Source organism: Ambystoma mexicanum, chromosome 10 (assembly GCF_040938575.1).
Source record: "Ambystoma mexicanum isolate Mex_15411 chromosome 10, UKY_AmexF1_1, whole genome shotgun sequence".
In the NCBI taxonomy this organism is placed as follows: domain Eukaryota; kingdom Metazoa; phylum Chordata; class Amphibia; order Caudata; family Ambystomatidae; genus Ambystoma; species Ambystoma mexicanum.
The window spans coordinates 1,271,034,300-1,271,046,930 of record NC_090932.1 but is presented as its reverse complement, the minus strand read 5'-3'; the positions used below and the strand labels follow the sequence as shown (position 1 = coordinate 1,271,046,930).

Here is a 12,631-nt window from a genome sequence, read left to right as displayed (position 1 = left end):
ACACTTGTGTACGAGCGCGATAGAAATAAAATATCAATTCAATTCAATTCAATTGCTCCAGCATTCCATCTTATGGCAGCTCGAGACCCTATAGGATAATATATACATGTGTAGAAAGGACATAACACGCATCGATTGCACTATTTGTTTGGTACACTTTTGGGTAGACTGGATATTAAATAGATCAGGTGACTCAGTGATGTTTCTAGTTAATGCCTCCTTCTCTGCCCAGGTCTTTTTCCCTACTTTAAATCTCCCACAAACACGAGAGAGTACAGGCTGTCTTCTTCCAGGTGGGGTTGAGACAACACCGCCTCAGACCTGTGAATTCTTTCCTGTCTGCACTCTGGCGGAAGCCTTTGAGCTGTGACCGACATACACGTTCAGCAGGCAGGCAGCCACCTGCGGCGCAGTCTCCTCTCTTGCAAGCAGCTTCATAATAATATTCCTATTCCTATGGTTTGAATTTGTGCTATGTCCTCGGGGCAAATGAAACAATAAAAGTGACCTGGTTGCTTGTCCCTTCTGCAAAGAACTCGCGGTGCACTCTTGTCCCTGAGTTTCATAGACACATGAAGGTGAAGGGCGTATTGCATATGTTGCTGCATAGGTTTTGGGGCTTGATCCCTGGCTTTTTCAAGTGTCTTTGTTGTATACACCATATCATTTGTCCTCCTCCATAACTATGGGTTTCCAGCCTCTAGAGCAGCGGTTTGCAACCTTTGGCTCTCCAGAAGTTTTGGACTACAACTCCCATCATCCCTAACCAGCATAATCAATAGGCACATATCAATGTTAATTGTAGTCTGAAACATCGGAGAGCTCAAGGTTGAAGAACCCGTCTCTAGAGTGTGTTTACGTACTGGATTTATAAGAGCAAGCCTAGCTGGGACGAAATGGAGTGCTTTACCTGGGAGACACACAAAGGGGCTTACAAATAAGGTGCAGAGTGCACCAGGGGATATCAGATAAATAGGGGCCGCAGAGAAGAGGAATAGCCATGATTCTCTAACAAGTGGGGCCTGCAGCTAATGTAGTTGGGCCCACTGTAGAAGATATTAAAATCTGTAAATGCCCACACAGCGCTGTTGAGTGGGGTTTTATAGATTTTGGGTATACCATGCCCGCTCAGGCCCTACCCTGTCTATGCCTCTGCCGCAGAGGAGGCGAGGAGCTCCAGAGGAGGAGAATTGGGGTTGAGCATTGTGATCAGCAATTGGGGAGATGTTCTTTGAAGAGGGGTTCTTCAGGTCCTCTCTGAAGTGTAGGACAGAGGGGGCCTGTCTTACCTGCATTGGCGACTTGTTCCAGAGACTGAATGCGTGGCAGGACCAGGGTCTGTTTCCTGCTAGTTATTTGTTTGCAGCCTGGCATGTTTTGGCTTCTGATGGTATGCCAGCCTCCGGACTTCCAGAGATGGTGAGTTTCTCAGCCAGGTAGAACGGAGTGTCCCTTATAACTCACTTTACAGAATTCGTAGAAATAAGCTTTTCTGGACTTTTTCAACTCCAAGCACTCTTGGCACTTCAACAGGTAGCGACCGAGGGAAGAAGGAAGACTGGGCAACCAAAGAAGAAGAGTTTTAAAAGCTCATTGAATGTCAGATGATTAATTATGTTACGTTATCTGCAGGATTTATATAGCGCTATCACTCACCACCAGGACATCTTGGCGCTGTGGAAGATAATATGCAACATCGGTTTAGTGCAGTTAGAATTATAATTTTAAAAGATGCATCTTATGTTTTTTGCAAAAAAACAGTAATTAGTTTCAGTTTGCAGGCATACAGGGAGGTTATTCCAGGCTTTCAATGCTAGAACAGGAAATTAGCCACTTCCAACTGGCTCCTACTTAGGGGCCGGGATCTTCAGGCAGCATAAGTATCGTGAGTGGAAACATGGTGCTTTCGTGATACAAAACTTTGTGTAATAGACGCATGCATTTAAAGTGGACTGTCTTCTTTACTGCTTAGCTGGGAGCCATCCAGGAAAGGCTTTAAAAGAAGGGCACATTTCTCTTAAGCAGAAGTGAAATCATCGGCAAGTGCCAATGATTCGACAATCAAGGATGCGAAAAGCATATGTAAGATGGAACGACCAAGTCTCCAGAGGCCAAGAAGAGTAATAGCACCCAGAAAAATGAAGTCCAATGGCAGTAAATTAAAGGTTGAAATGGAAAAATCTGTGGTCTCCTCACACGTGATTCAAGAATTGAAAATAAAGCCTATTGATTAGGCTATAACTGAATACAGTGGTGCACCCTGACTCCCTTAAAAGTTTCAAAGAAAAAAACAGTCAGCAAGGTTAACTATAAAGGAAAAGCCTTGGCTTGTGGCCTGATAAGAGATGGCAGACTAAATGACCAGAGTGGGCAGTGTTCTGACATTGTTCTCTGCACCTGGGTTTTGTTTTGTTCATGTGCTGCAAGCGAACCGAATGTCCAAGGTTGGGAGAGTATGCCAACCAATTATGAGTGGCTATGAAGCGGCATGCTATACAATGTTGCAGAAGCCAATCCGCTGTTAGTATTTTTGCTATAATCAGTATTATACGTATTTTAGAGGTAGTTTGAGGTGTGCCAACCAGATAAGGGGCAGCCAATGATGCTATTAACACTTAGACATACTATAAGTATATATGTTCCCCTAACCAATCCCTCCCTTCGATAGGTTTTGTTGTTTGCCAAGTAGCATGATGTCATAGCTGACGTAAATCGAAGTATAAAGTCTTTGTGTCAGAGAAAAGTAACCGAGAGCGTGTGAGCTGCTACTTTTTATGCTTGCCAGATTTCCCTACTTTATTTGAGCTGACAATAAAGTAGTACTTTGACATATTCTTTGAGTCCACCCGGTTATTTGGGTCCCAGGTCATTCATTATGGTAATTGCATGAGATACGCTCCAAGGTGCTACTGCACAACCCCCAGACCCACAGTACTCACAAGGCGCTAGAAGCTATATGAGGAAAGAGACGCTTCTTTCAGCTTTTGTTGTACTCTGCATCTTCACAAAGTAGGTTTGGAACTCCTCTGGATACAGGTGGGGGTGGCACTTTGGTCTTCTACATCCATATTCTGTTTCCATGACCTGGGTAAAAACATGATGTAAAGGCATTGCCTAGAACATACCTGTGCTGCTCGCCCCACTGATCGGCTCCACCCATATCTCTTTCATGGAGATTGTTCTTTGTATGAAACCGAAGATTTGAAGGTAAAGAAGAAGCGTTGAGAATGACGTGGCTTAATTACACCTTCTGGGGAAAAAGTTTTACAAAGGACTTAAGTTGTGTGATATGATTTAGAACACTGCAATGGATCGAAGATACCATAGCAAACTGTTGAGTTTATGGCTATTGGAAGCAGCTAGTAGAATGAAAAGGGTAAGCTGACCTTCAATGATCCTATTATGAATACCATCAATAAGCGGTCAAATACAGAAAATGTAGCATGTCTCAGACAGTGCAACACCATCTCCCTCCTCAACATTGTAACCCATTCCTGTGCTCGCTGCATCCCCCAAATCAGGGGGGGTGAAATGGAAATGTAACCTAACATGCAGGTAGTTGGTGATTAAATAGCCCATGTAAGAAATAACTCCCACCCTGGGCTTCAAATGGCACACGAACACACATGCACATATAGACACATCGACTGAGTCCAGTCCTGTCATGGACTGGATGTCGAATCCCTATGGTTGTAGAGAAGTTCACTTGATCCATTCAGGGCTTAATGCCTCATATACTTCTGCTGTGAAGCCTTTTTCCTGCTCCCTGTAAGGACCTGAGATCCGTTTGACCTCTTAGACCCTCAAGCACACTGAGGCAGTAGTTATGAAGTAATGGTTGAAGCTAAATTTGTCCTCCATACTCAACCAATGCCATTCACTTTGGTTTCATTTATCGGACTGGGGTTATTGCTTGCTGTCAAGGGTGTGAATGAGGGAGCTTTATATAGGAAGGTGTCTCAGTCCTATTTGAAATATGTTGAGCCCACTGGAAGATCACACACTTGACAACTGATTTCTGTTCCTTTTCTGATAGGCAAGAATCCAGAGGATGTGGTGCGCAGGTACATACAAAAGGTGAAGAACCCTCCAGATGAGGTGAGTCCCAAATACCTGCCCATTGCTAAACTGCCAGCACCAATGAACGCTAAACCTTTACATACCATATTTGTGTGAGAAATAGCATCGACTAGCATGATAGTCACTGTGATGACGAAATACAGACAGAACAAATAGAGCAACTAATTGTAGTGAAAGAAAGATAGAGAAAGTGGAGAGCGTGAGACTGATGTTCAACGTAACATTTGGCAACATGGGGTTGGAGTCATACAAAGGCAGAAAGCGTTGATGTGGGGAGTTGTACATTCACATGGGTCTCAGGTACACAATTTGCCATAGACTGAGCGATTGGTTGGGTGTGGGTCTGATCAGTACAGGAGTTGTGGTAAGAGGTCTGCAAAGCTGTATTAGACAGAACTTGAGAGAAATTGCACAACTTTGAGGTTGAAAGGTTCATCTATGAGCCACAGAGAGGTTTTTGCTGGTATTAAGGTATTAAGGTGTCTCTCTGGAGTCTTGGCAAATGCAACGCTTATTTTTTTTATTATTATTTTTTTAGTTTATTTATTAATTTGCATAACAACATACAATCAACAAAGTCCCCCCTGCCTCCCAACTCCCCCCACCCTCGACACACCATACGATACTGTCTACCACCAAGTTTACAAGTGCAGTTCATCCCGACAATTATTATCATTGCCACCGTAGATCAGTCTGCGCAGACCTCCAAAGACAGTCCAACTATAGACGGCTCCGTACGTAATCCCATGTGTAACAACCAAATTGTCCATCTAGACCTCCCCTTCATCATCGCGCACCAATGTCCCACCAGCGCCAGAGGCGGATCTTTAGAGCAGATAATGTGTATACGCATCCCACATGCCAGTATTGCAACTTCGTTGCCTATTCAATTATCCCCACCCACATTCCATGTCATTACAATACAAAATGTCATTTTTCCATTGTGAAACCTTCAGAGCATGTCCCGCCCCCCACAGCATAGCTACCCTTTGCTTAGCCAGGATTAGGAGCAGCGTAACCAATCTCCTCATTCCTCTAGGAACCTCCTTAGTGTAGCCCAGCAAACCCAACATAGGATCAGGGTCCATTATTTGGCCTATATCCCCCCCCAATTATTTCAAACACTCCCTTCCAGAACAATTGTATGCTCGGGCAGCTCCAAGCAACATGGAGGAAGTCAGCCATTTCTGAACGGCATCTATTACATCTTCCTGTGGCCTCCGGGAAGAGTTCCTTGAGCCTAACAGGAGTATAATAGAATTGGTGAATATACTTAAAATGGATTAGCTTATACCCAGCATTGATAGCCCCTTTTCGAATACCCTTGCAGCAGTATTTCCATGTTTCTTCTGAGATCTCCCTACCCAATGATTTCTCCCATTTTGCCAGCAGGCAAGATATTCCCATGCTCCTAGTCCGGATAGCCATTGAGTACAATCCCGTGGTTATACGTCTACCCAGCAGGCCATGAAGTGCCTTATCTAACATGGGGGATATCGGCAGCTGGTCAGGGAAGGTATTAAACACTAATCGAAGACCCACCCTGAGTCTAAAGTATAAAAACACATCTAGGGCAGACAGAGACCCCTTCTCCCTCAATTCCCCCAAAGATACAAATCTACCCTCAGGGAACAAATCACCAAAGCATGTAATACCCAGTTTTTTAACCATATCCACAAAACTTCTTTCTCCAATAATGGGTATCCCCGGTGTATGTGTTACTGGGAGCTGGGGTGAATGGAGAACCCCACCCCCCTGCTTCTGTTCTAGTTTAATCCATGCCCTACACGTTACCTCTACTAAATTATTTGGGCATCTCACATGACTCGGGGCTAACAGGATGACTGACCGAAGCAGGTTGGGTGCAGCCACTGCTCTCTCCACCTCTATATGATTCCTATCATGTTGTAATCTGTGCCAGTAAACCAGAAACCCAGCCTGCGCCACCTCATAGTACGTTTCAAATTCCGGCAGCGCCAAGCCTCCCTCTGACACCGGGGCCATTAGCTTATCCCACGAAACCCTGGCCGGTTTATCTGCCCATATAAATCGCATTATCTCAGTTTTCAGACTACGAAAATATTCCCCGGGGACCCTTACTGGGGCGTTCAAGAAAATATAAAGAAATCTCGGGAGCAGTGTCATTTTAACAACGGATATCTGCCCATATAGGTTCAGTGGGAGCTTCTTCCACATGCTCAAGGCCGAGTTAGCTTTATACAGGGCGTTAAGATAGTTATTATGATACACCACTTGCGGGTCTCTCGCAATGTAGATGCCCAAGTAAGTTGTGTAGATCATGTGCCATTGAAATCGCCATGTATCATGTAATTGAGACGTAGCTTCCGTCAGAGGGAACGACACCGATTTGGATGTATTCACCTGTAGCCCGGACACCACCCCAAATCCCTGAACTTCCTCCATCACCGGGTCCAAGTTCACCTCAGGATCTTTAATAAACAACACCATATCATTAGCATACAGTGAGATTATTAGTTTGTGATTGTACAATTGAATCCCCCGGTGTATATGCACATCTCTAATCCTTTCCGCTAGTACTTCAATCACCAAGGCAAAAATTTGGGGTGACAAGGGACAACCCTGTCTGGTGCCCCGCTCAAGAGGGATGGCCGGTGTTAATCGGCCATTCACCCTCACCCTCGCTGTCGGCTGTGTATACAGTAGCTTCACCAAGCTCACGTAATGGGCACCCATACCCATTCGCTGAAGAACTGAAAACAAAAACGGCCATTCTACCGAATCAAATGCTTTGGTGACCTGCAAAAGGGCGGCCACCACCGATTCCCATGTAGCCACAGCCAACATCAACCCGAACATTCTCCTAAGGCCATATGAGATAGAGGGGCCGGGATAAAGCCTGCCTGGTCTGCTATCACCATTTCCGGCATAAAGGGCACCAGTCTCGAGGCAAGAATCTTTGCAAGAATCTTGTTATCGATGTTAATTAAGAAGATTGGGTGATACAAAGAGCAGTCACACCCAGGTTTGTGGGGCTTCAACAGGACCACCACTATTGCCTCTCGCAGCGAGTCCGGCAGGGTCCCTGATTCCAAGCTGTGCTGGTACATCTCTAACAATTGAGGTGCCAGAGAGTCGGCAAAGTGTTTATAAAACCCCACCGTAAAACCATCGGGTCCCTGCGATTTCCCATTCGGCAGAGCCTTAATCGCCTCTACAACCTCCTCTAACGACAACGGACGATTCAGGTGTTCCCTCTGGGCTTCCGTGCACCAATGTAGCGCGACCCTATCTAAATATTTCTCAATATCCCCCAGTGAAGCCTCTGAACTCGAGGAGTACAAACGACTATAGAACCAAAAGAACTGCTGGACAATTCCAGTATCCTCAAACTTGTTATTCCCCTGCTCATCCGTGATCACCTGTAATCTACCCGCAAAGGTATCAATTTTTTTCATCCCTGCAAGGGTGCGGCCGGGCGTGTTGCCTTCCCCATATTGCCGTATAGTAGATGCATTTCTCATAAACTTGACTTCCCTAAGTGCTAACGCTTGGAACTCCTGCCGGTGCTTAAGAATCTCCGCCCGAACATGATCGGGAGGAGCTGGGTTAGTCACCTGCAGTTTCCGCAGGATCTCTTCCTTGGCCACTAGTTCCCTCCTGAATAATTTGAGAATGCCTGCCTCTCTGGATATACATTCCCCTCGTAACACACATTTCAGGCTCTCCCAAAGTACACCCGGGGATTGTGCGGAACCTATGTTCAGTTCAAGAAAGGTGTCAATCGCCGTCTGCAAGCCATCCCTAAATACCGCATCGGACATACCTTTGCTCTTGAATCGCCATGTAAACGCCCTGAACCCGCCCTTCTACGCCCAAATCCAGAAGCACAGGTGCGTGATCCGAGAGGGTGAGAGCAAGGATCTCGACCCCTCTGAGCTTGCCAAGCAGCGATTGCGAAACAAGAAAAAGGTCAAGCCTCGAAGCCGACCCATAGGTATCGGAGTGACATATATATTACCGTGACCCAGGGTGTCGCACAGTCCACACATCTGCAACATCCCAGAAAAGTGACATCTCTCGCAGGCGGTGCCTCCCTTTGTTCCCAAAACCCTGCATTCCCCTGGATCTATCCAATTCAGGTTAGATTTAAAGTGTTGAAATCCCCGGCCCATGTCACCACCCCAGCCACTGAAGCACCAAGCTGCCTATCTATCCAATCGAGGTCTCTACCGTATCATTGTTAGGCCCATAGTAGTTAATAAAGGTATACAGCTTCCCTTGTATGGTGCCCTGTACTATAAGACTTCTTCCCCCTTTGTCCTTCACCGATGAAACCAGATGGAACCCGACCCCATGATGAATCAATATGCAAACCCCCCTGGCATATGTAGAATACGACGAGAAATACCTATGACAGCCCCATGATTTCCCAAAGGCGGATTCATTATCCCTCATTAAATGTGTCTCTTGGAGAAATGCTATTCCAACTTTATGTCTCTGCATATACAGCAGTACCTTGCGGCGTTTTATGGGGCACTTCAACCCTCTGACATTCCATGTACAGAATTGTTTTGACGCCATACTTCCAGTAGGTAGCTATATTGCCCACAGGTTGACCCAACCCTCTGGGGCACTGCAGCAGGACAGCTTTAAAAAACCCTCGATCAAGTGTGTCAATCCCCTCCCCCACCAACAACCCCAACTTGTCAGTGAACACATGCCCCACCCCCATCCCTTTTAAACACCCCCAATACCCAAACTGAGACCTGAACATCAGACCTCCCTATAGCTTCCGCCTGAGGTACCACTCTGGGCCCAGCCAACCCTGCTCACCTCCGAAGAACAGTGCACCCCGTCAGCCAAGCCTACATTAACCAGTGGCTACTGTAAAGGATATAATGTCATGAAGACCTTATTGTTCAATATTCCCCCTCTGCCGGGGCTGCTGCAGCAGCCGCTCCAAGAAGCTGGAGGCCTCTTGCGGAGTGTGAAAGAACTTCGCTTTGCCATCGTGCTCAACTCGAAGTTTTGCCGGGAACAGCATAGCATAACGAATCCCTCGATCCCTCAGCTGCTTCTTCACTTCCAGAAATGATTTCCTGGATGCTTGGACTTTGTCCGAGAAGTCAGGGAATAGTCTAATGTTGTCTCCCTTGTAAGAAACTGACCCCTTCTCCCGCGCCTTGCGGAGAGCGGTATCCCGATCCCAATAATTTAGCATCCTTGCTATGATCGGACGCGGGGGCGCCCCAGGGACCGGCTTCATTCCCAAGGGCACCCGGTGCGGTCTTTCCACTATGTACAATTCAGAGAAGCCCTCCGGGCCTAGGGCCTCTTTAAGCATGTTCTCCACCTGTTGCTCCATATTTTTCTGATCCATCAATTCCGACACACCAACAATCTGCAGGTTGTTCCTCCGAGTGCGTGATTCCAAATCATCCTGTTTATCGTCAGCTCTTTCAATGCCCTCTTCACCGATGTCATATCTCTAACGAGGGAACTGGACTCATCCTCCACCGTTGACACCCTACCCTCCACTTCAACTAGCCGATCGCTATGCTTGTCTAGTCTGACCTGCATTTGGTCTACCTTGCAGGTGAGTGTGTCCATTTTCCCATCCAGGGCTTGAATACTGGACTGTAATTTATTAAACATTATTTTGATATCCTGGAAGGCCCTCAGAGGATCGACCGTTGGCGGGGACTGCAACCCCTGTGACTGCTCCATGGAATCCACGTTCCCCGCCGAAGCCGACTTCTGTTGTCTGCCTCCTTTACCTGACATCGACATCCCCCTCCACTCGGGAGGAGGGAGGAACCCGACTGGCCCCTCACAAGTTCGCCCCTCCAGGGCACCAGACAAGAATGACAACCGTACCCAGATCACCGCAGATGTTGTGTGTAGTCACAGGCGCGCCATCAGTCTTGGAGAGCTCCCCCAACCATCCCCGTCGGGGGGCTCCAATAATTAAGGCCTGCGGAGTATAGAATATACTCAGTGCGCGGCACTGCAGTTTACTACATGGGCTGCCCTCAGCCTCCCTCAGCTGATGCTCCGCCGCTCGGATCACTGTTCCACCGCAATGCCCAGCAGTGTATCCAAGCCACTCCTCCCTAGGCACCGCCACCAGTGCCAAGAGTTATATCATAGGGCTCAAACTTCCCGCTCCAGGGCGTGCGCAGCCCCCTCTCAGCTCGCCGTATTTCCAAGCCGTGTACGCCGCTCCTCCTCAGCCCCGCTCGGGCTCAGCGGGACCGCCCCCCGGCAGACCCGAGCTCACCAGCCTCCTCCTCTTCTAGCAACCGTGGCCCCCTGATGCCGCCTCCAGGCCTCGTCTCCCCAGGGAGCGCAATGCAGTCCCAGGCCAGGTCAGGGGAGCCTGATAGGAGCCCACCATGCCGCCAAGGCCAGCCCAGGCAAGCCTCCACCACGGTACCGGCCCCGCCGGCACGCCCCGGCAATCAGAGACGTGCGCAGTCCAAGGGAGGAGCGCCCTCATCTCCACTCCCAAGCTCCCGGGCTCTGCTGTCAGCGTGCCTCTCCCGCGAGCCCGGAGCACCTCCACTCCACTGCCCGGCAGCCGGCAGGTAGACCACACATCCCCCACCAGACAGACCGCACCCGAGGGCCTCCGAGCCACCAACTCTGCCTTCGCCCTCCACCAGTCCTCCTGTCGGGGCCACGATCCGGGGGCCGTCCACCAAGCACCAACACGCCCGACCACACCACGCGGCCGGGGCTCTCACCGGAGTGTCACCCACAGGAGAGGGCCAGACCTCCACGGGCAGCACCACGAGTCGGCTGTGCCTCTGCAAACGCCACCAGCCCGAGGACGGGGCTTTCATAAAGACTTGCCCCACGTGTGGAGGCAGGACGCTGTCAGGGAAGCGCCAAATTATGTCCGTATTTCTCAGGGTAGCTGGGAGCTCACAGGCTCGCGGCCATTTTGGCTGGGCTCACGAGCGCCCCCATGCAACACTTATTCTAAAGTCAAGCAATGAGTTTACAAGGGCATATGGCTCAAATGTTGGTAGCAAGCTGGGGTCATACAGCAACTTAGAGGTATCCTGAGTGTTTGCAAATATCCATCATCATATGAGTGGAACCACAGCTCTGCAAGTCAGAGAATAGCTAGTGGGAGGCCAGAGAGCAGAGTTCCCATGAACACATAAGACAGACTCTGATGCGCAGTGCATAGCAACAGACAGAAAAGAGATTCATGAACAAGGGTTCCTGCTTCATTGGAAGTAGTATGCTGATGAGCCGCACCTGCTTAGTAACAGCAGGGTGGTTTGCAAATGAGTTGATGCCACTAGAAATCCTAGGAGGGGCCAGCAGCGGGATGTCCAACATGGCTGTTAAGGACTCGGCCAAGCCCTCATAACCTTTAATGGCCATTATGCACACACGCATACTAGCACCTCCCAACTTTCCCATACTTCGGACTTCGGTCCCGCCGAGGGCCTTCAATCGACAGTGCATTGGGACCATACCCAAGGTGAAAGGCGCTATACAAATGACAAAATCAAATTAAATGAAATAGAGTCCATAAGCAGCGGTACATAGAGTAAGACAAGCAGGAAAGAGGAACAAAGCTTTGGATGCCTCCCAGGAGGGAGTGTGGTTGCGCACTAGCAGGATGTTGGAGTGCAAGGATACCACTGTTGAGCAACCACCCAGAAGGGATACCGTGTGAGAGATAAAACACTGACACAATAGTGTGAGGGATTGGAGGGATCCAGAGAGAAGGAGGAGGACAGAGAGAACAGGCCGAGTTGCTGAGTGGAAACACCAGCCACTGCGGGAAAACAATGACCACTATGAGAGAGAAAGAGAAGCCATGCTCCATTCTGAAACCTGGAATGAAAGTTCCCACGATTGCAATAGCAACAAGTGAACATTTTGAGAGAAAAGGGTATTATAGCACCTGAAGCAAGGGGAGACCCAAGCATGCAACAGTAACCTGTAATATTGCGATAGGGAAAGGGCGGTCACGCTGCATCGCAGAACCTGCATTGTAGGTTTCCAAGCATGGTACAGAAACCAGTGACCAATGGGAGAGAGAAGGTGAAACCACAATGCATTTTGGAGCCTGGAGTGAAGCTTCCCAAGAGTGTAACCATGAAGGAATCTGTATTATAGGTCAACTGGCACATAACAGTAACAAGGAAACATCATGAGGAAGAGAAAGCGACTGCACTGCATCCTGGGAGCTGAAGTGAAGGCTTCCAAGAGCACAACAGTAATGGAATCTGGGGTCCCCAAGGACATGCAGGAATCATTCAACATTGTGAGAAAGATAGAATCTAGTGCTGCATCCATGACCTGGAACATGTCAGGTGTATCACAGCTTCCAACAGTGATACACGCTCTAGATGAGAAGAGACTTGCACTGCCTCCTTGCACCTTGAGTGAAGGTTCCCCAACGCTGGCCCGCCCACTCTGTGGGCGATTGGGGAGGAGACAGAGATAGAGAAGATGTGGGAGAGGGAGAGAGAGCGGGGGCAAGAGACAGAGAGATGGAAAGAGAGGGAAAGAGAGAAAGATGGAGAGGGAGGGAGAGAGAAAC

The 12,631-nt window shown here is 48.5% G+C and overlaps 1 protein-coding gene across 2 annotated transcripts in view; it reads left to right on the top strand.

The window, feature by feature from the left end:
- DTX1 (deltex E3 ubiquitin ligase 1) overlaps positions 1-12,631 on the top strand; it is a 593,706-nt gene that overhangs the window by 522,673 nt on the left and 58,402 nt on the right. For both annotated transcript variants that reach the window (XM_069619247.1, XM_069619248.1), the window contains one exon: positions 4,037-4,098. In XM_069619247.1, the coding sequence (XP_069475348.1) occupies positions 4,037-4,098 (62 nt within the window). The remainder of the gene's footprint in view (positions 1-4,036; positions 4,099-12,631) is intronic.